This window comes from Trachurus japonicus, chromosome 22 (genome assembly GCF_045865225.1).
Source record: "Trachurus japonicus isolate A0001 chromosome 22, Traja_1.0".
NCBI lineage: Eukaryota > Metazoa > Chordata > Actinopteri > Carangiformes > Carangidae > Trachurus > Trachurus japonicus.
In genome coordinates, this window is record NC_140928.1 from 16653495 (window position 1) to 16676400 (window position 22906).

Consider the following 22906-nt stretch of genomic DNA (forward strand, 5'->3'; position numbering starts at 1 on the left):
TGTTTAGCAGTGAACTAAAACAATCAACCTCACTCCTCCTGCTGCTGCTGCTGCTGCTCCCCTACCGACCGACCCACCGACCGAGCAACCGACCGACCTAGCAACCGCACCGACCGCTTCCTTCATCCGTGGCGTGTCTGTCTGTGTACAAACCCCGGGCTCAGCTGACAGACGACAGAGAGAGAGAGAGAGAGAGGGAGAGAGGGAGAGAGAAGCTGGAGCAGCCGCCGCCGCCGCCGCCGCATTGTAGCCTACTGCCTGTCTGTTTTCTCTCCGTCACCTTTACTAGCGCAAATCCAGCAGTTTAGTAGTGGAGGAGGAGCAGAAGAAGCAGAAGAAACATATTAAGAAGTCTAGAAGTAGAATAATAAGAAAGAAAGAAAGAAAGCAGCTTTGATAGCGGCTATAGTGATATCTTTTGTCCGACAGACAGCTGCTGCAGCTCAGCTCAGACTCAGAGGCATGTCTGCTGCTCAGCCCGGTGAGGAGGAGCGAGGCGGCGCAGGCTCGGAGGGGAAGAAGTGGTTCGGGGACGGGGATGATGATGACTACGAGAGGAACGGCCTGTACGCCGGGAACACAAACACAGTCCTACCGACCCGGTTCGAGGAGCTACGCGAGGATTTAAAGCCGAGAGGAGGCAGAGGCGAGGCGGCGGACGACCTGGATCAACAATTTCATCCTTTTCAGCAGGACTACGGGAAAAGGCCTCCCGTTGCTATGGAAACTGCATCCACAGGTAAAAAAAGAAAAGAAAAGAAAAAAAAAGCGGTCAGCGCTTTTGTCGCACTTTTAAGTCTCGTTATTTAAGGTTTGTAGGTTTAAATTACCGCTGTTAATATAAGTCCCACTCAAAGTCGACTAGGCTACATAATCATTTAAGTGCAAATAACAGAGAGAGAGAGAGAGAGAGAGAGAGAGAGGCAGCCGAGTCCATTTGTCCCACATTGAGCAGCAAGCAACGACAGACGACCTGTTTGTTTGTTTGTTTGTTTGGCAGCCGAGTTCAAACTTCTGGGTTTGAAAACACAAAGAGACGAGCGAGTAACTTCCACGGGGGTGATAGTGAAGCAGCTGTCACAACAGTCTGAGGGTGCTGAGGCCGGGGGAATATAGCCTAATGTTAGACAGACATCTTCAAAGTGACTCAGGGTTTGACGAAAGCATCAGATATTAGCCCACTACCCACTGTTTCCTGTTTTTTCCCCCCCAACTGTGGTTGACGAGACTGGAGGGAGTCTGGAGGGATGGATGGCTCAGATGAGATGTAGCCTACTGTAGCACGCAATAACAAATGGCCTGCTGAACTTTCAACGGCCTGTGAAGAGCTCCCACATGCATGCAGCCCAGGATAAATTTGTCTTTTTGATATGAGGGAGTAGAGCGATGATAAACAGATCACAGGCCTCGGCCCAGTGGTAGTTCCCATAGGTAGTGACAACAACAATCCTACAGTTTAACGATAGAGACACTCTTAAAAAGTAAAATGTTGCACGCATCTTGGAGATTTTTTAGGTCTATTTAGGTCTGATGATGATGATGATGTTTTTTTAACATTATGGGATGCTGGAGGCTGTGTTTTTGTGGGAACATCACGCAGACCTCAGTTCTAAGTCCGTCACTCTCCTCAGCACAGCTCGGCTCATGCTGCTATTTTTAATCCTGGAGAAGCAGGGCTCACTACTCGCTTGGCGAGCAAAACTAGAGCCTTGCACTTTTCATTCACCAATTCACTGAAAAATTCATGAGGCAGTGTTTGAAAAAAAAAAAAGAAAGAGAAAAAGAAAGAAATCGCTGCTTAGTTTCCTCTCTTTACTGCCAAGGCCTTTCTCATTTCGCTGGCAAAAATTGGTCCAAAACAAGATATAATGTTATGTATGTTAAGTGCAAGAGTGGTGTTGAATTTATGAATCTTTATGAAACAGAATTTGAAATAAAAGTAGAACTCAACCATGCAAATAAAATCCATGAAAACTGAAATGATTCTGTAAAATCTACGTATGTGGATTGATGCACTGGTTACTCAGTGTTTTACTGCACTTTTTTTTAGAAAAAGTAAACAAAGCCTGTGGTCTACTTTCATAATAGAGTGCCAGACAAGCTCAGACTTGTGTAGGTGCGCACAGACGAGCGCACACACACACAGACTTTGTTTTGATTTCTAAAGGAGGAAAGAATAGCCGTCTCCTATTGTCGCGAGTGGCGAGTCCCGCTGAGCCGTGTCCATACCAGTGAAGTAAATCACTCTGTCACTTAGGCTCTCGGTGGGAACAGTGCAGATCTCATCACATCTATCAGGGCAGAGTGGACAGTCTCCTCTTGACCCGACATGTTACAGTCTCCTCTGACACATTCATCTATCACTTTAATAATCCCCTCCGATGCACTTTGTCCTCCTCTGTTTTTAACCGATGCATCATCATAAAATGAAATTTAAACTTTCTGAACTTTAGGGCCAGAGAAGAAGTTTGATCTCTGAGCTGTTCAAACGGTGAAACAGAATCTCCTCAGGATGTCTCGAGTTGCCTCTCTAAGTAATCGATCCATGCCTGTCCTAAATCTTGTTCACAACAGAGATCTACCCACAGGATCCCTATAGTGCTGATTTCAGCTGTATTGAATTACCCAGAGGGCAGAAACCTTTGCCTCAAAATCACAGACGGCAAAGGGCAGGAGAGGTTTTTTTTTTAATACATATATTCACAAATTTCCCATCATCCTGTGGAGGTTTTCAGAGGCAGATTGCTGCATCATGACCAGGTCTGATGTGCTGTGAAAACCCCACAGTCGGGTTTGTTTCTAGCAGATGGTGTGTCTAATAGCCCTCCGCTGCTTTCTGGCGAAGAGGAAAACAACTAAGTGCATGCTGTACACAGACAGTGACACCGCATTTTGACATACTTCTTTAAAAACAAAAAATAGAACAAGCTCTTTACAACACACATATTATTATAATGGTCACTTTGTAATGTGCAGACAAAGTGCACCAGTCATGACAAATGTTCTCCCACAGTCCAGTGCCAGATAGGTGGAGCCGACTCTCGTCTTTCTCCATTTCACCATATCATCCCTGACAAGGATGAGACAGCATATGTCTGGCTGGGCCCTTTCCATATCTTTCAGATAGAGAAAGCACTTAGTGGACTCAGCCGGACTGCATAAGCCACAGTGCATTTGTGCCTTTAGCTGGTGAGAGCTCTGCTCCTGTTCCCAGGGGGCCGAGCGGTGCTCGGTCTTTTCAGACTGGATGATAAAGATGCGAGATAATGCAGCGGAGGAAGAGGAGGAGGAGGAGGTGGTGGGAGAGGGAAAGGGGCAGCTTAATGGCGAGAGAGGCAAGGCTGTGATGAGAAGGCCGATAGTTCAAATGCCCAGACAGTGAGGGAAAAACTGGGAACACAAAGACGTGTCCTTTCCTTAAAAGACTCAGTGTCTTCCTCTGACAAAGGCACTTAGATGTCAGTGGTCAGCAGAGCAGCTCCCGGGTGTGAGCTGCATTGTGCTTAAAAATGGGTTGTCCGTTATCTTAGATATTTAAATAATGCTTCGAGAGTGCAATACAACCCCAACTTACCAGAACGGTTCGGGTCAAAGTGCCTGTCTTGTGTGCCACCTGCCAGGTTTACAATCTCGTTCATCTTCATATTCATCAATTAGCTAATGTTTATGTTTATTTTATTTGATATGGACAACACAAGTACATTGAGACTGTCCCAGTGGGTGTGTATAAGCACATGTGCTAATTTTCAACACCAGTCCATAGGCGGCTTTTCTAGTGCTCAGGGATAAAAGGTAAAAGCTGAACCCAAAAGGCTCCACTGAATGGGACAATAACAGTGCATTACTGCCGTCATTATATGATTTATTCATTATTTCACATGTCCTTTCATCCCCCTGTGTGTAGCATAAAGACAATTAAAAGGCTGCATGTGAAATATGATGCTGTGATTGCCTCAGTCCACCTCTCCAGCCTATGGGCATGAGTAATCCCTCAGCAGAGTATTGCGAAACTGCTCATGGGATTAGGGCTACTATCAGCAGAGGCACTTACAAACAGTGTAGTACGGCTGCATTTTCTGTGTGTAAGTTATTGTAGTCGACGCATGCACTGCACGCCCTCCTCCCGCCCCGCGAGTGAAACACCAGTCCAGTCCAAAGTCACACTAAATTGACAGCTCTGACCCAAAGCAGACAGCTCGCCGACACTCAGTCTGGATCCTCCCACATCCTCTCCATTCATCCATAAATCTCTACCCAAGCAAGAAAAATAGGATCGATACAGTGGGAGACAGGTACTGTACGTCCCACGGCTTCACAATCTGAATGGCGGACAGATTAGCTGTTATTTAAACGTCCTCTAGATTGATTTATCTCTGACAAAAGCTGCTGGAACAACAACATTTGTCCTGCGTGGCCTTCAGTGATTTTTTTTTTTTTTAAGAATGGTGGTACACTGACGATTCTTACAGTAATTGTACGTCCTCATTGTCTTGGATCAATGCAGCTCGGAGCAGTTGAGTACATCTGTTCTCCTATCGACCCCTGCTAGTAGTTTTGTTGAACCTCAGCTCCTGGTATAGACGCTCTTTGTGCGCTCCATTTTCTTCCTCTTTACTGACATCAAAGTGGGATAGCTGCTACTGACTTGTATTCATGTGTTTGTTGAACCAAGGTTATTGTAATCGATACATGATGAACATAAAAGTCATAACCAGAGGTTTTAAAGACAGAGACCATTACAACTGTAGTTAAACTGTGACAAACAAGTAAGGGATTTAATATTTAATACACTTAATATAGGAATTAAACATTATACAACTGGCTAGTGGAATAATACTGGTTCACCTCCGTTGTACAGAATGAACAAATACTAAAAGTTATTTATGAAATCAGTTTTATTGTTAGTGTCAGGTTGATTCTTATATATTAGATTGCCTATACGGGATAACTCTATATATTACAAGTACAGCGCAGTGCAAAGGTCTGATTTTACACTGAAATCCAACAATTCAAAAGCAGCATAACAACTTCTAATAATATATGTGGTAAACCAAGAGAGAGTATTTTACTCCCATCCATCCATTAGCTACACCACTTATCCTCACAGGGTCACAGAGGGTTGGGGGCATTGGGCTGGAGCCAAACCCGGCTGTCATTGGGTACACTAGACAGTTTATGTAATTCCATATACTCTGTATAATAACAAATTTATGTCAAAAGTTCAAACAAATTGTACACCAAATAACAAAAAAAATGACATGAGAAAATCCTGGTAAAGGGTTTTTTTCTCATTACTAAAAGACAACTCCTTCCTTAAATAATAATAAAGCTACAGTGCATCACTTGAGGTCAAAAGCACAGATGGCTTTGAAAGAAGAGCTCGGTGAGCATCTTGCCGGATTGGTTACCACAATGTCATGGAGTGAAAGAGTACTCTCGAAAGGCAACACCACAGAGGAGAGGGTCATGGATGGAGTAATGGAAAAGCTACGGTGCTGTAGATTCACCGATGTTTAAGAAGTACAGTCGGTACACCACTGGGATGAATGACGACCTGCACTTGAACAATAACAACAACACACTGAAAGTGAATGTTCCTTTGAAAGTCAGTGCAGTCTGTCGTTGTAACAGACTGTGGAGCCAGCAGCATCACATGTTCGTTGTTCATTTTATTCCACATTGAAAAACTACAGTAGATGAGTGAGATAACATAAAGCTCGGTATCCCCTTAGTTTCAAAGTGGCAATACGCTCATTTTGCAACTCTTTTGATATTGTCTGTGCTCACATGTTTTTGTCTGTGGCCTGGTAATTAGGAGCCCATGCCTTGGCATAGCACAGATTGTCAGGCTGCATTAGTATCTGAGCTGCACTGGCTGTACAGAGGACAACAAAGAGACTGCTCCTTCTCAGCACATCCACCAGGACTTATTTATTTAACTGCACCATACTTTCAGTGACATGATTATGTTGTGTGGCTACAGTGTGAGCAGAAAATTCCTCTGTTGTCACGTCCAATCCCATCTGAGCGCAGCAAAGCATTTGCTCCAGCCCAGCGGGTTTTTTTTTTTCTTTTTTCTCCCAGCATCTGGGGTGCTACGCCATATCAGCAGATTCAAAATACCCTCAGTTTCAACACACCAACTTTGTCAAGTATCTGCTCGGAGCAGCCTCCCTGGTGGCTGCTAAAGACAAGCATCTAGCCTCCTAATTGTTGCAGATGACTTATGCAACAACTGGTGAGTTCATCTGTGTTGTGATGTAGAATGGCTTGGTAAAAGAGAGAGGGGGTGCGCTGCCAGAGATCAACTCTCTTCACAGTTTTTAGTGGCTCTAAGTGCTTCCCACATCTGCGCAGTAGGTATTTGTCCTGTGAATCAGTGAGTGTTAGATTATGATGGTGTTGCCAGGACGATGGCTGATGGTAGTACACTAAGAGGATTAAACATTGGTTTGCTTTAGTAGTACATCAAGGGCATTCATGTCACTGAACCAAACTGGGCTCAACAGCTGTGCCCATCTATTCTGCATACAGCTCCGATCCATAGGCAGTCGGGATTTTGATCTACGACTACGACGAGACAGTTTAGCCTATTAAATACAAAATAACCCGAAGCTCAACCCAATCTGAGCCAGATTTGCCTTTCTCTATGTCACGTCACCCCTCCTCCTAAGTCCCAGCACGGGTGTGTAGTCTTGCTGCCATTGTACTGCGGTATGATGTATTGTTAATGACCGAGGGCGCAGCAGTAGGAGGGACAGCAGAAGGAAAGGGTGGTAGGGCCTGTTAGAGGAAGCGGAGGGAGGGACGGGACGTCCTGACCTGTTGGGTCTGCTGTCAGTCAGCCCGCATCCTCCAGACCTAACCCTAAGGCTGCTATTTTAAATCTTCCCCCCTTATCCAGCCCAGCAGCTGGACCCGGCCTATTTATAGCACCACCGCTGCCCTGAGAGAAGCGCGGATAGATGGAGAACAGGAGGAGGAGCTCGGTTTGTGGAAGTGTAAACTCTGACTTGTAAACAGCACAACAGAGATCAGATCTTGATTAGCGTGCGTTTCTGTGTTTCGGTGCTACAGTTCTGGTTGTTCTCGGTGCCGTGCGTGTTTGTTACTGGAGGCCAAAGACTCTTAACTGGAAGTTGAACATTAAGTCAATAAATATAAATACTTCACTTGACCTTGACTCCTGACCCGATGGTTTAAAAATAACATTCCTATCACATCCCCGTCTTCCTGTTTTCAGTAGCTGCCCTCATGTGTAATATGAGCGTCGCCGTCTATAATGTTTTCTCTGCAGCGCTGTTAGAAATTATTCATTGAGATGTTGAGTGATATTTCACAGCCGAGCCCACACACATCTAAACACCAACAACATCTGTCCTTTCTTTTAAATGTACTTTAACACAACATTAACACTGCAACTGGATATATATTGTGTTAGATTTGTGTGTGTGTTTGTATGTGTGTCGAATAACAGCATGCTGTTAACATGCACTGTTTTAAAATATTTATTTTCTACATCCATCATTGAACAGGTTTATCAGCCTAGTCTAGCTGAATTTAAACCGTTTTCAGCTTCGGAGAGCCTAGACACCAGCAGCTTGCACATGAAGTCTGCTCCCTCATATGTTGTGTATTTGTGTAAGTTATGTGTTCATTTTCATGACAGTTGTGCAACATGTCAAGGGAGGTTGCAGGATTAGTGATCACAGAGCAGAGATGTGACCACAGACCGCTCATTGCCTGCGTGATTTAGAAGAACAGACTCTGGTTGTGGCACTGTGGTTTTTAGGGTCTGAACAACAATCCCCCTTTGTCCCGCGCCGGGTACAAGTACCCTCTGTTACTGCTGCCTCACTGATCTGCACAGCCGCGCTCCCAGTCTCACAGTGCCACAACCCCTCTCTCTGCCAGCAGCACTAGCTCAAGCGTAGCCTTGTTTAACTGGATGTTTTCATTAATCAAACTGCTCAGGCACAGGCTGATTTGATTTGATTGTGTGACACAGAGTGTTGCCGTTCTTCCTCATCCGTTTTTGTGCGCTTCTGTCCTCACTAAAGTTTTGGATCTCTCTCTCTCTCTCTCTCTTTCTCTTTCTCTGTCTCTCTCTCTCTCTGTCGGTCTTTGTAGATGACTCCATGTCTGGTCTATTCAGGAAGCCCATGACTGATGACGGCGATGTGTACACGTCCCTGCTGTCCAATCAGAGCTTCACATCCAGCCGGGAAGCCTCCTACCTGTCAGAAGATATGAAGCCCTCCTCCAAATCCAAATCCCCCACCGGCTCGTCCGCCTTGGTCGACTTTTCCAGCGAGACCTTCGGCTCCGGCTTCAGCACCAAGATGACTTCCGACCTGCTGGACGACTTGCCCAAATCTCTGCTGGGCTCAGACAAGACAGAATCCTACAACTACATGGACATCAGCCACGGGGACGAGCGCCACGACCAGCACCAGGCGGCTCAGGCTCAGCACAGCCTGGTGGACACGAGCCCGGCCGGTCGCGACCTGCTGGGAAGCTACATGGACAAGAACCCTGGAAGAGATGAGGAGGATAAGGAAGAGGAGGAGGAGGAGGAGGAGGAGGAAGAAGAGGAGGATGAGAACCTCGGCTCGGCCCTGGGCTCCCACTCCTTCCCCTACGTGGAGGAGCCGTCCGATGAGGAGCTGTCGGACTACCGCTCCTACCGCAACCTGGGCGGCGGCACCCCGCAGACGGCCAGCCCCGTGAAGATCACCCTGACCGAGTCGCAGCCGCCACTGCCGCCGCCGCCGCTGGCCAAGACGGAGCAGCCTCCCCCTCCGGTCAGCGTGTCTGAGCGCGAGAACGTCCTCAGTGTGGGCTTGCAGGGGGTTCCCACGGTGACGCTATCAGAGCCAGAGGACGACAGCCCTGCTTCCACTCCTAATGCTTCACCAACACGTAGGCACAACACACACACACACACGCACACAGGCACACACACACACACACACACACACACAGGCACACAGGCACAGGCAGGCGATATGAATAAAATCACTAATGACAGTTATATAACTAACATCAGCCACCACATATTACTGGTCGGACAGGAAGCACAGTAAGTAAGTAAGGAAACACCTGTGTGCATTGAACTGAGTAAACATGAAGTCATCTGTTTTATGTAAGAGGGGTGTTGTGTTGTTTCCTCTCATAAAAGTCACTTTAATTTGAAGTTATCGGTGCAGATGTCTGGGTTTGTGATGTGAATGAGCTTTAACATTCCTCTTCCGCTTTTTTTTCTCTCTTGCGAACAGAGAAAGATTTCCCCAGTCATGACATGTTCAAAGCTGAAGCAGTGAAGCCCGCAGCCTCCAAAGGTCCGGGCGCAAAGGCCGGCAGCAGGGAGCAGGACGGCAGCAGTGCAGAGTCTGGAGACTCAGAGATTGAGCTGGTGTCTGAGGAGCCTTCCAAGGCCAGCAGCAACCCGTTTGACCAGCCCCCCAAGAGCAAGGCCGCTTTCAGCCAGCCTAACAACCCCTTTGACAATCCCCCGGTCGCCAAGGGTGGTTTTGGCCCGGCCGGCAACCACGCTCCGCCCACGGCCTACAGCATTCTGAGAGAAGAGAGAGAGGCCGAGCTCGACAGTGATCTCTTCATCGAGTCTGCATCGGAAGAGAGTCCGAAGAGAGAGCAGGGCGCCGGTGGCCCCAAACCGGGAGTCGGCGGCGCTCCCTCTCCCCTGGTTCCCAGCGTCGTCCCTCCCCCTCCCCGCAGCAGCAGCAGCACGACTGAGGCGGCAGCGCCAGAGCCGCCGGTCACAGAAAAGGTCAAGACCCCGCCGGTGAAGATCGAAGAGGACCGTCCCAGCAAACCCAAGCCCCCCACTGCCACCGTGCCCCCAGAGGTACGACTGGAGAAGCCCCCCCAGGACGACATGCACATGCACACCGAGGAGGGCAAAGAAGAGCTGGGAAAACCTGCGACATCAATGTTTCTGCCGGGCTTCAACAAACAGAAAGGTTAGTCCCGACCTCGGACACCGACTTTCTCTTTTACCAAGAGCTCGGTGTTTTTCCGAGGGATACGTAGCTCCTGTCTGCACAAAAAATGTTAGAATAAACATGTCTGTAATCTGTTTATCATAGCTGTGGCTTCACTTTGGCTGATCAACTATTATGAGAAAGAAAAGTTCTCAGGGTCAGTGAGGTCAGCTGGTGGAAGAGGTGGTGTTGAGTCTGATGACGTGTCTTCATGTCCAGGGGAAAGAGAGATATACTGTATCTTCATTTGTGTTTGAACCGTTACCCATCACATTTAGGCATTTAGAGATCAGACTTCATACAGTATTTCTAGTCGTATTACTACCGCTCTACTTGTGTTTGTTTACCTCCTGTTGCTACCTGCGTGGTGTGCTGTTGTACTGTTTTGTTGACAAGGCTGGGAAAGTAAAAAGGATTGCTGGGAGAGATGGGATGTTCCACTGAGTGTGTACCTCTGTGCCAAGAGTGGGTGGGACGTGTCTGTGTTGAGCTTTGTTGAGGTCTGCTTCCCCCTGGTGGTAGGTTAGAGAAGAAAGAAATATACGTATATATTAGAGTGAGGATGCACTGAGTCACATTTGTGGGAATGCAATGCATGATGTCTGAAACTCTAAAGGTGTGCGGTCGACCCCATGCTGTAAACATTTATCTCTGTTTTCAGTGGAGAACAGCACAAAGTATAAAACACAAATGCAAATATTGAGAGGGGAAAAAAACAAAAATCTCTCAGCATCTTGACAGAATCCAGCTCCTTACATCACTCTGACATTTTGTGATTAGATAAGACAGGCCAGCCAGTTGCAGTCAGCATGAGTTAATGCAGTCTAAGCTAGTAGCTATTGGCTGCTCCCTCTGTCCTTGCACACAGTGGGTTTACATAATCTTATGATGTCAAAACTGGGGCATACTCCTACTTTAGGGGCTTTGAAGGCTACCTCTTAAAATCTACAAAAAAGCCACTGCTAATGAGTTGACATCTGAATGAGTGGTGTTGTTTACTATGGCTGCTCTGTGGCCTTCAAAGACAGGTGCATATGTTTCCCAAAACTTCCTCTGTGTGTGTGTGTGTGTGTGTGATGCCGGTTAGACAGAGTGTGACTTTTGAGCCAGACATCCCGTGCGTAAATGTGTACATCTTTACAGTCTGAGCTGACGTAGCGCTGATATCTGATGTAGGCTCCTCTTGTTTTGTTTACTCAACGTGTAGGAAGGTTCTGGAAAAACTAAAAAAAACAAACAAAAAAACAGGTCACATGTGTTTTTTTTCTCCGCCACTAGAGGGCGCAACGCACCTTTGTCATCGCTGCTCCTATAAAGAGATGGCAGATATTGTTTTCATCAGGCAAAGCACTTCCACACCAGTTACCATAGCAACAGTGATGGGGGAGCATGTTCAGAGAAATCGTTCTTCTTCTTCCCCCCCCACCACCACCACCCCTCTTTTCCTTTTGGTTGATATTGGCAAGTCTGTCAGTCTGCGGTGAGCAGAAGGTGTGAGGTGTGGCGGTCTGCGGGGGTGTGAGGAGGTGGGGGGGGGGGGGGGGGGGGGGGAGAAGACTCACAGCTTTGATGGGATCGAACGATGACGTTAGCTCCAATCTATAAAGGAATTGTTCTCTGCTCAGTGCTGACACCACGGTGACTGTGCCGTTTTCTTTTCGCAGTTAGCTCGGAGATACGGCATCTCTCAGCCGGTCCAGGGTCAAGGATTTGCATTCTCAAGTATATTCTAGGGAGGAAATAAAAAATAAAGCACAAACACGTCCCGAAGGCACAAAGCGAGGAGCATTGTGCTGTAATGCACGGCGTCTCTCCTTGTGAATTATTAAAGTACGAGCACTTTACCTCCTCGTTTATCAATAGCTGTAGTGGAAACGGCTATTTCAAGACCTTAAATAATATTAGTATGTGCAAATAAAGAAAATGGAGCTGGATGTTTGCCACATTTTCCCATCGCAGCATCATGGTCTCAAGTTAATCCATAATCAGCTTGCAGGAAACACCTACTGCATCCGGCAAGTGTGCAACATGACATCACACTTTTGAAAATGCTGTTTTTCTTTTTTTTTCTTACTAATAATTTGTTGCCAGTGTTATACATATTATATTACACCAAATATATGGATTGTTTCCCACACTGAATAAACCCAACCAGCTACAAGGGAAGTCGCACTGTAGATTAAATGTTACAAAGCAGCCGCCGGCTTTGACGTCTCATCAGTGGGATGCGGGATATGTGGGGTAACCCTCCCACCGCTTGTACCCCCCCCCCACACTGATACTAGTGTGTTTTGAGGCTGTCGGTGCTTTTATTGTGAAAGCTACTGTAGCCTACCTTCCCTTTCAAGAGAAAAAGCTTAGCCTCTGATGTTCACCACCCCCCCAGGCTCTTAATCATTGCATGGATGGTTTGCTGCAGCAGCAACTGTGGTGTGGTGTTTACAATTTGACCCCCCCCTCCCCTCCACCCCCCACCCCCCATCCCAACCCAATCTCCCCCCCTCCCCCCCTCCCCCCCAGCACACACAGACATACACATACGCACTTTCCCTGCTCTTTCTCTTCCATCCAGCGCCGCTCCACAGCATCAGTCTGTGTGCTCCGCGAGCCGGCAGCACCTTGGAAACCTTTTTTTCCTCCCTCCTCCCTCCCTTTTCCTCCCTCTCTTGTCATCTCAGCCTCTCTCTCTCCTGTATCCTTTTTTTTTTTCTCCGACCATTCATGCCTTTCTGGGGATGAGTGAGTGAGACGGTGCGACCGAAGAAGGGAGACAAAAGAAGAAAACGGAGACCGTAAAGAGAAAGACAGAGAGAGCAGGGACATAACTGATCACCAGCATGCAGGCCACTGCAGACGTGACCAAGAAGGAAAGCTCCTGGAGCGGCTGGAAGGGCCAGGGTACTGACGTGTTTACTGTGATGATTTTACCCATCAATTGTCTGTGTTTTGTGGCTGTGAGAGCTGGACTGTTACCTCTGCATGTAGGTTGAATATTCATGAAACTAGAGCTGTGTAGTCTTCAGTGTGCGTGTATGTGTGTGTGTGTGTGTGTGTGCTTTCCATTTGTCATTTAATTATATTTGTTGTGTGTTGAGGAATCAAATAACTGTGTTTACCTGCAACCTCTTGGTTCACATGGACACGCCCTGATGACAGATCCCCTCTGCTGCATGTGTGTGTGTGTCTGGAAAAAAAAACAAAGAGAGAGGAGAGGGGGTGAGAGACGCTGGTGGGTGTTTTAGACAATAAGTTGACACACAGCAGCATGCTGGGAGCCGTCTGTTTTGGGCGCACGTTAATATGGATGCCAGTGTTGTGGACCAAGGCGTGTCATTGTTATCGCCCCCCTCCCCAACCCAACCCACCCACACTTTTGCAACCGTGCAATGGAGCTGGTTTTATATGGCGTATGCTCTGTTTTTGTGTAATGAGGCAGTCGGGAGCATCCGGACGGCACTGACAGACTGTCTCCATGGTAACCAGGGCACACCCATCCCGATTACATCAGCCCTATCTCCTCGGCTGCCATGGCGCCTTGCAGAGACTGGGCCAGAGCGAGAGTATCCTCCGTCTGTCTGTTTCCATAGCATGCAGGGCTCGTGGACGGGGCCAGGAGAGAAAATGGCGCCGCTTCCTACACGCTGCTCGTGGTTTATGTGTCTGCCATCTTCTTAGGGTTTGTTTAAGCAGCAGAAATGAAATAGCACGGTCCTCTAACTGTATCCCAACAGAGACAGGGACAATTGATCGCGGATGTATAGCTTTGTAAAAAATACCTCAATAACAAACCGGCAGATGTCATTATTCTGCTGAGTCATTATCCATTTAATTTTGACTGAACGAGTGTCGACACAGTGTAACGCGATACCCGCCTATCCGATGAGATCTGTCCACAACATTAAGAACATCACATTAAGATGAGACTGTCAGCAGCACAGCGAGGGATGACATTGAACAGACTCACTTGAGAGGCTGCACACCACCTTGAAGCTATAGGCGATTTTTTTGTTTAGTCATCGCTGCTGCATATGCACAGGGCTGACTCACTGCCACCAAACCTCTCAGGACTTATCAACAATGATGCAAACGTTTCTAGAAGCATGTACTATGGCTTGTTTGAAACAAATCACACCGACAGGACTCAGGATGACAAACAGTAGCCAGCAGGTTTTTCCTAATTCATTCTCTGCTGTGTTTATTAATATTAAGTCATATGGGACTTCATACTGTGCTGTGCTATACAATAATTTATAGTTACATGTTTTATTTAGTAGTTTATCAAAAACATGAACACAAAAAACTCACTGCTGTGTTGTGTCGTATACTAGCGGTGTACAGTATACAACAGGAAGGGGTTCACAGCAGAAGTGTCACTCAGACAGTCAAACTTTAGAGGAATAGTTCAGGATTGTATTAACATAATATTAACTATGGTGGTGGTATTATTATTATCACTGCTAAAGATTTTGAAGCATGCATAAAAGTATTCAAATGATGGACAGTCAAAACTTTTTTAGTGCTGTTGGTTTTGTTACGTTTGCTGCCATTTAATTCTCATTATTTGCAGCGATGTTGTTTGTTTGCAGACCTGGCAAATGATAATCAAGTGACCGACTCCATCCGTCCGTCCTTTGGCTGCGCCACCTATCCATGCATCGTCATGGGGAGCTGGAGCCAATCCCAGGCGACATGGGGTGCGGGTGGGGTACACTCAGGACAGGTTGCCACAGTCTATCACAGGGCCACACACACAGAGACAAACAACACACACGCACATTTTCTCATCTATGGGCAATTTAGAGAGTCACCAATCAACTAAATGTGCATGTGTCTGGACTGTGGGAGAAAGCTGAGAAGGTGACAGTGCACCACTGCATGACTGTGCTATCTTAAAGCAGAAGTAAGTGGTCCGGTCGTTTTCGCTAATGCTGCGTTCCAGGCAGGCTTTTGAAATCGTAAATTACAGCTTCAAGTCACAACTTACGACTTTGTAGCGTTCCAGGCAACCCACTCGTGTTTTTCCGACCTGTTTTACCGGTGAAAGTCACTATAACGGCCACTCGTAACTTCCGACCGGTGAACTCGTACCAGATCGAACTGGTACCACTTCACGGTCGGAAAAATACGAGTTTCCTTGAACGCACCATAACAGTCCTCGTCGCTACGTCGCCACATTCACGGCGTCCCTTGGCTGCACACACAGCCCTGCATGCCGTTCTCTCTCCTCATTGGATAAAAACTGTAGGATACGATAAATGTTTTCTCTTCGACTCAGAGCAGAGCAGAGTGACTGACAGACCCGTGTTTCAGACCAAACACTCTATGTAAGTGATTGCTGTCGGAAGATATAACTATTTAAGACTTATATTAACACAAATATATCACTTACTTCTGCTTTAACTATTTCTTTAATAACTCATCAGATAACAGGCTTTATGCCCAGCTCCACTACTTCCTGGATTTAAACCAGCTCCTTTCTTTCCTGTCTTACATTACAACTGATTAATCCAGGTGACTGACCTCACAACAATGGTCAGACACACCTGGATTAATCAGTTTGTCCAATAATAGTAACACAGGAAACAAAGGAGCTGGCTTAAGTTCAGTTACGTCGTGGAGCTGGGCATAAAGCCCATCGTATCCATCATGACAACACCCAGGTCTGAAGTTATCAGGGCCAGAGTTTGGGTCACTGCAGCCCAAGTCCTTGACCCTCGGCCGTCAGAGACCGTTGGCAGGAGAAGGGCCTTTGCATGTTTGCTCGCTCTGGCTGACGGCTTGTTTGAGGCCACAAGGATGTCTTCAGTGATTTAATGAGGTCAGGCTAAACTAGTTTCACTACAGAAAAGGGGGAGGGGGAATCGCATCATTGTCACTGGTGCTGCTAATCATTTGCTCTGGTTTTTGCTCAAAGTGTATGAGTTGAATATTAGAGGAGAGAGTCAAAACAAGCAGGACTCAACAGGCGGTGTGTGTTTGGACTCGTGCTGTGCCCTGATTCACCTCCCTGTGTGTGTACAGGACGGCACATGGGACAAGGATTTAAGTTCTGAGGAGCCGGAGATGAAGCTATCATTCATGATATTGAGTTTTTGTGTTGTCAAAACGTATTGGATTTTCTATATACCGAGTCACGCCTTATTATGAATATTAGGCTTAGGTTTTAATCACATGTAGATAATTGAAATTTAGAATATTTCTAATTTAGCACACAGTTTAAACACATTAGCAGCTTCAATGTTTTTCCCAGTCAGAAATGCGACTCATATTTCTTTCTTTAGCCCTTCGTCTGCCCTCTTTTCATTTGTTGACGGACTCGACAACTAACAGGCCTTGTGTTAAACCTCCCATTGTCCCTTTGTGCTCCACAATAAAGGGAGTGGCAGCCTTCATGTGTGTAGAGACACATTATGTGTCGCCGATTCCCCAGATTCAGAGCAAATGAATCTCTCTCTGTTCCCAAAGGAACGCTCCTCGCCCTCCCTCTTCCTCATCTCGGCCCCTCCCTTCCTCCCGCTCTCCATCTCTCAGTGAGTGGCGGGGAGAAAATGGAGCATGGTAACTATGGTAACTGCATCAGGCAGGTGCTCAGGCAGCTCCTTGCCGCCGAAGCATTTTAATTTAATGGAGGAGCGAGAACATGGCTACAGCCTGTCGGGTGGTTTTAAGCATTTTATCTTACACGATCACAATTTTAGTCGTCTCATCTGCAGCTGCTGTGTCACATGATGCAATTCTTACACAAAAGGAGACACTGTTTTTTGTCTTCTTCTCCATTTTTGATACAATGACTTTTACATTAGCCGCTGCTTGGCCGTCTTTGTTACATGTCAGCGGGGCTACGCTTAAAAGTCTGAGCATAAAAGGGCTCAGAGACAGCGTGTGTGTGTGTGTGTGTGTGTGTTGGATTGCAATGTGGTTCTTTGGCAACCGCACCCCACAGACGTCCCCCCTCCCTCCCTCCCTCCCACCTTCCTCCCTCCTCCCCTCCCTCCCCCCTGCTCAGGCGGATGCTGATTTGCTGGTGTGGCTGCGGCCCCTCCCCTCCTGTGCAGGGGGGACTCCCCCTCCACTGCTCTCCTTTTGTCCGTGGATAAAGCAGCTGCCTCTTTCCCTGTTCAGCCATGGGAGCCGCAGGTCAGTACACACTTCCACTGCACTAGCTAAAGCTTTTTCAGTCTCGCGTGCAGTCTGCCACTGTGCAGCACATCACATCGGCGCCTGTTGCCGGTCAACACCTGTCTGTCTGTCTCCGGCAGAGCTGTCTGTTGTTGATGCGTCGGTGTGTTGCTACAGTTGCTGTGTGTGCTACCTGTGCCATGTCTATGTGTGTGTGTGTGTGTGTGTGTGTGTGTGTGTGTGTGTGTGAGAGCATCTCCATTCAAATCAGTAGGCACATAGACAGTCTGTCAGTAGTGGCATTAACAATGGCTTCTGTTGGGGAGTGGTGTTTGTGTAGCAGCTTGGGCACATGGACCCTGATGTCACTGTTTTCTGAATGAGTAGTGTATTTGGATTTGGTTTGGCAGCGGTGCGACAGATAGACACTGTAAGTCACTGCTGGTTACTGATAGGAGAAGACAGAGGATGCATGTTGTTTTATAGGATAGGAGCAGCGAGCCTGACAGAGACTCACTTGGTCACAATGGCTCTTCTTTCACCACCCAGGTTTAGCCTGCCTTTTTGGCATCCACAGATGCCTTTTAGTGGAGAGTAAAGATGGCCGTCATCACTATGCTGCTCACAGCTCCACGGCTAAAATTAGAGCAGGCAGGCGGACAGCTCGGAGAGGAAGAGTAAGTCACCCAAGAGACCACAGCAGCAGCAGCAGCAGCAGCTCCCTCTTCTTTGCCGGCTCTAAACTTTACATTAACGTGCCGGGGCCTCTCGCCTCTCGCCGCCTCCCTACATGGCACCAAAGACCAGACCAGGTGTTGGCACCGACAGATGAACGGTAAAGCCGAGCGAGCAGCAGCAGCGGTGGTGGTTGTGGGGGTGGCGGCTGGTTCAGCAGAGGTGAAAACAAGCAGCCGGCAGTTCTCATGGAAACGGGCCCATGTTTTCAGCTGACACAGGCGACTGCCAGAGGAGGACCATGTCGGCCGCTGGAGTTGTAATGGTACACTGGGCTAATCCTCAGTTATCACTTCTCTGTCATCTTTGCTAGTGGCTTTGAATTACAGGCCCCGGCAAACTAAGAACTTACAGAAGAGAGGGGGAAGAAGACGTACTGTACGAGCGCCTGCAGCCATGTTGGTGTTGTATCTGTGTATCCACCGGCTGCTGTGAGTGTGGCAATTCACTGCGTTGATGAAAGACTGCATTAAAGCATCGTCATCCTTCATCACTGACCACAGAACTGCTTGTCTGGCCAGGTCACATTGAACCGTTATCTGTGAACTGCTGATAGTGCCACTGTGTTTTTCTGCTGCTGCCTTCACAGAGCTATAGGTCAATCATTAATTCAGCTCTGTAAGCAGCGTGTGCAGGTGTACCCGGAGTGTAATGTGTCTGTTTGTATGTATGTTTGTATACGTATGAGACCGGACCAGCTGCTGCTGCTGCTGCTGCTGCTGATGATGATAAGAAACTTGAGAATGAGGCAACACCAGACTCTGGAGAGTCACTCAACAAGTGAGAGTCGGGGCATTATCTCCTGCTCCATATATAGGGGGGGTAAAGAAACTGAACTGGCGAATCATCACTCGGACACCTTCACCCCCCACCTCACGGCTCGACAGCTCTACGTCCGACCTACTGAGAAAGCTAGGTTAGGCAGCTGGGTTAAAACAGGATCACGTGACAGCCAGGATCTCTCTGAGGACGTTTGGGTTGTGAACAGCTTCCAGTTATTTGACCCAAATGTGTGGTGCGTAGTGCGCAGCGGCGGTCGGTCGGTCTAATCCACTTTTTGAAAAGCTATGGGATGCCCAGAGAGCGGGCTAGAGACGTCAGGTAGGGGTGGGCGATATGACGATATTAGATCGTGAAGGATTAAAACATGTAGACGATCTGCCAAAGTGCAGAGGTCGTAGGATCGTCTAGGGCACATTTGGTGCATTTTATCAGAGTATGTTTACTTGCACATGCAACTGCAACTCTTTAAATGGGCTCTATACACAGCTCCACTACTTCCTGACTTGAAGGCAGTTCCTTTATTTCCTGTCTTACATTATTGGACAAACTGATTAATCCCGGTGTGTTTTAGTAGTCACAATGGTCAGACACACCTGGATTAATCAGTTTGTCCAATAATGTAAGACAGGAAATAAAGGAGCTGCCTTAAGTTAAGGAAGTAGTGGAGCTGTGCATAGAGCCCATTAAAATCTGTACAGAAAGGCTCTTTGACCTAAATTGTCTGTTTTTCAATTTTCGATTGAAGATCGTGACAAAATCGAGATTGTTATTTTATTTTTTTTAAATCGTGATATGATATTTTTGCCATATCGCCCACCCCTAACGTCAGGTTAATGCTGGTTGTGGGTCCTAACCCTGCTTGTCCTTGTTCTGTCCTTCTCCCCCCACCACCTCCCCACCTCCCCCTCCTCAGCGATCGACCTGCTCTACTGGAGGAATGTGAAGCAGTCTGGGGCCGTGTTCAGCAGCGTGCTCCTGCTTCTCTTCTCCCTGACCCAGTTCAGCGTGGTCAGCGTCGGAGCCTACTTAGCCCTGGCGGCCCTCTCCGCCACCATCAGCTTCAGGATCTACAAGTCTGTGCTGCAAGCCGTGCAGAAGACCGATGAGGGGCATCCTTTCAAGTGAGTTCAACCGATCTGACGCCTTTTGATGAGCGAGACTGTGGGTTTTTCATTCAGACGTCTACACATTAGGGATGTCACGATTATACATTATACATTTTCTTACGTACGATTATTGTCAGAGAAATAATCACGGTACTACGATTATCACGATTATTAATATACACTAATTAATTTCACAACACTATGAATGTGTAAAATCAAATACAGTCAAAATATAATTACATTACTGATTATTTATACAAAATGTTTCAAGTATCTATTAATATATGACCAATTCTTAATCCCCCAGGGGAAATGTTTCAGGTCATAAATTGTTATCTATACCAAATATTTGCGTTTATTTTAATCGTTTTTTGTTTTGTTTTGCTTCTTTTTTTTATTATTAAAAATGACACGCTAACATTTAAATTCCTACCAATTCATGTTACGTTAGTTACAATGGACCAGTATCTGAGCATTTACCTTTATTTTTGCGCACATCTGTCGATATGGTTCCACCATCATGTTTTTTGGAAAGTGACGGTATTTAGGAATCTTTACGATTAATTAATTGTGGCATTTAATACCACGATTAATTGTCAAAACAAGTAATCGTGACATCCCTACTACACATATATATACATCTGTTTGTGTTGTTTGTTGTTCTTCCCAAGCAGAGCCTACCTGGAGATGGAGATCGCTCTGTCCCAGGACCAGATCAGTAAATATGCCGACAAAATCCTGCTGTACACCAACACATGTATGAAGGAGCTCCGCAGGCTGTTCCTCGTCCAGGATCTGGTTGACTCCTTGAAGGTTTGCAACGCGCTCTCGTACCTTCAAAACAAAAAAACAAACCAATCATGAATACACCAACACACACGCAAAAGCTGCTGTATTAAATAAAACATATCATGTCTGTGTGTGTGTGTGTGTGTGTTTCAGTTTGCTGTTCTGATGTGGCTGCTGACCTATGTGGGCGCTCTCTTCAACGGCCTGACACTGCTCATCCTAGGTGAGGTCATCTCGACTCGTTGCGTTTCCCACTCACCCTGCAACACTTCCAAACGCAGCGGTTGACTCACACACTCCAGCATTTCAGCCAAGCCTGTTTTTAAAAGACTTGATGAACACAATACACATAATAAAAGAACTCTTGTTATATCATCATACGTGTTATTATTAATAAGAAGAAGAGCATTGAGTCCCTTTTCGCTCAGCTACATTTAATTATTAGATGTGTCTGCTTCACTGCCGTACAGTATTCTGTTTACTTTTCCAGTTTACCTTAGATAAGTGCGAGAGGTGGTTTGGGGCCCTGCTGACACAAATGTTCCTGTTTTAACATATTCCCACTCTTGTCTGAATACTAATACACACTTCTCTCCCTGTGCCTCTGCAGCTGTGGTCTCCATGTTCACCATGCCTGTGGTCTATGAGAAACACCAGGTGGGAATATTTGAGTTTTAATTTTTTTCACAGTGGAACCTGCTTTGGAAAACATTGTTGTATTTACACCTGACATTTTCTCCTCGTTTTCAGGCACAGATTGATCAATATGTGGGACTAATACGGACCCAGGTCAACTCTGTGGTGGGGAAGTGAGTGTTTGTCATTTTGTCATCAAGACTTTTTTTTTTGTTCAAAGGTCAGTTAATAAAATGTATGGACAGACATAGTTAACAAAGGCCAAGCAAGACTTAAAACCTTTTCACATACACAGTGGGAGTTTTTACCGAGCACTTTGTCCATAGTCTGACAAAAATATCTCTAGTTTCTCAATGTTGTGGCACTTGTATCACCTATGCTACAACACTCTTTCATTCATGTCACAACCAGATATATGAAAAAGGATAAAGAGTCAAGACATCTGCTTTCAGGAAAGGGAAATCTCTCTGACTGAAATGGACTTTATATTCACTGGCTTTGTCTGAACCCGGAAAACTCAAAAGAGTAGCGTTTCTGCAGGGTCATCTGATGCCAAAGCAGCCTGCAGTTTTTTGGAATGACCACAGACTTTTCCAATTTTAGTCAAACTTGACTCGTTGGTTTTATGGACTCCCATAAAAAGACAGAATAGAAAAACAGCAGGTGCTTTCCTCCCTGACAACGAAGCAGAACAGGCAGAAGTTAATCTAGAGTAAATATCTCGGGTCTTATCTCGGACACTCGGTATTAAAACTTGTTTTTTCTGCGCAGGATCCAGGCCAAGATCCCCGGGGCCAAGAGGAAGGAGGAGTAGACCTGTCTGTCTCACCGTGAAGCTGACGGTCCAGTCCAGCTCAGAGTCAGGCAGCTCGGTCGCTGTTGAAGAGCCTGGTTGTCATCTGTGGGGCGTAGTGCTATGTCATTTTGGTGTTCTCTAAAAGCATCCACTGGAGAAGCCTTCACCCTGTCTATAGCAGTCTAAAAACACTAACACACACAGTCACACGTACATAATCTTGTTTCTAGGTAGACAAGTACACAACTCAAAACAAAACAAAACAAAACAAAAAAAAGAAAACTGACTTTTTTTGTGTTGCTTATTATAAAAGTGCATGAAGTCGAGCCTTGGGTAAATAATATTTGATATCTTTTGTGCAGTTTTTAAAATCACGCTACATTTTGCTTTGCAGTGCTTACCACAAACTGTATGGTTCGGCACAAAAAAGCTAAAATGCCCACAGACGTGCTCTGCTGCCAATGTTAAATACTGCTTCATGTTTCTGAGTTAGCAGTTGGGGCTTCTCTCAGTATATGTCAATATATATAAATATCAAAATGATTTCCTTTTGGTGTTTCCAAGCACAAAATAATTTAAAAGTATGCGTCTTAGATGTGGTAATTGTAGGGTTTTTGCTTTTGTATAACCATAAGGAACAATACACACGCTCATGTTTTAGGTACTGTTGTACAACTACTATGAAGACAAGGAGTATCTGGTGATATTTAGCTTGTTTGAATAACTGTCCAACTTTGTACTATGTTCAACTATACTCTGTAGTTCTTTAGACCCTGGACTCTTTAACTATTTGCACTTACAGTATGTATTTAATTACAAGAATAAGAAAAATAAATGTACCTTGATGTATAACATCTCCTCAGCCACCTCACTGTCGAGTTCACATTCATGAGACGGGGCGACTTCAGGTTGGTGAAGATGAGACTGTGTGACACCAC

General features: G+C 46.3%; 1 protein-coding gene across 1 annotated transcript; it reads left to right on the forward strand.

The window, feature by feature from the left end:
- The first annotated feature begins 263 nt into the window (after positions 1–263).
- Positions 264–22820, forward strand: rtn1a (reticulon 1a). The gene is made up of 9 exons (XM_085767092.1): positions 264–739; positions 8131–8922; positions 9279–9983; positions 19555–19762; positions 20422–20560; positions 20690–20759; positions 21147–21193; positions 21287–21345; positions 21944–22820. Exons 1-9 carry the CDS (start codon positions 463–465, stop codon positions 21984–21986), a joined length of 2340 nt encoding a protein of 779 aa, XP_085623218.1. The 5' UTR covers positions 264–462; the 3' UTR covers positions 21987–22820.
- The last annotated feature ends 86 nt before the right edge of the window (positions 22821–22906 follow it).

Coding starts and splice junctions, on each gene's coding strand:
- rtn1a (XM_085767092.1), top strand. CDS start 463: ATGTCTGCTGCTCAGCCCGGTGAGGAGGAGCGAGGCGGCGCAGGCTCG. Junction 740..8,130: donor TATGGAAACTGCATCCACAG/GTAAAAAAAGAA, acceptor CGGTCTTTGTAG/ATGACTCCATGTCTGGTCTA. Junction 20,561..20,689: donor ATCTGGTTGACTCCTTGAAG/GTTTGCAACGCG, acceptor TGTGTGTTTCAG/TTTGCTGTTCTGATGTGGCT.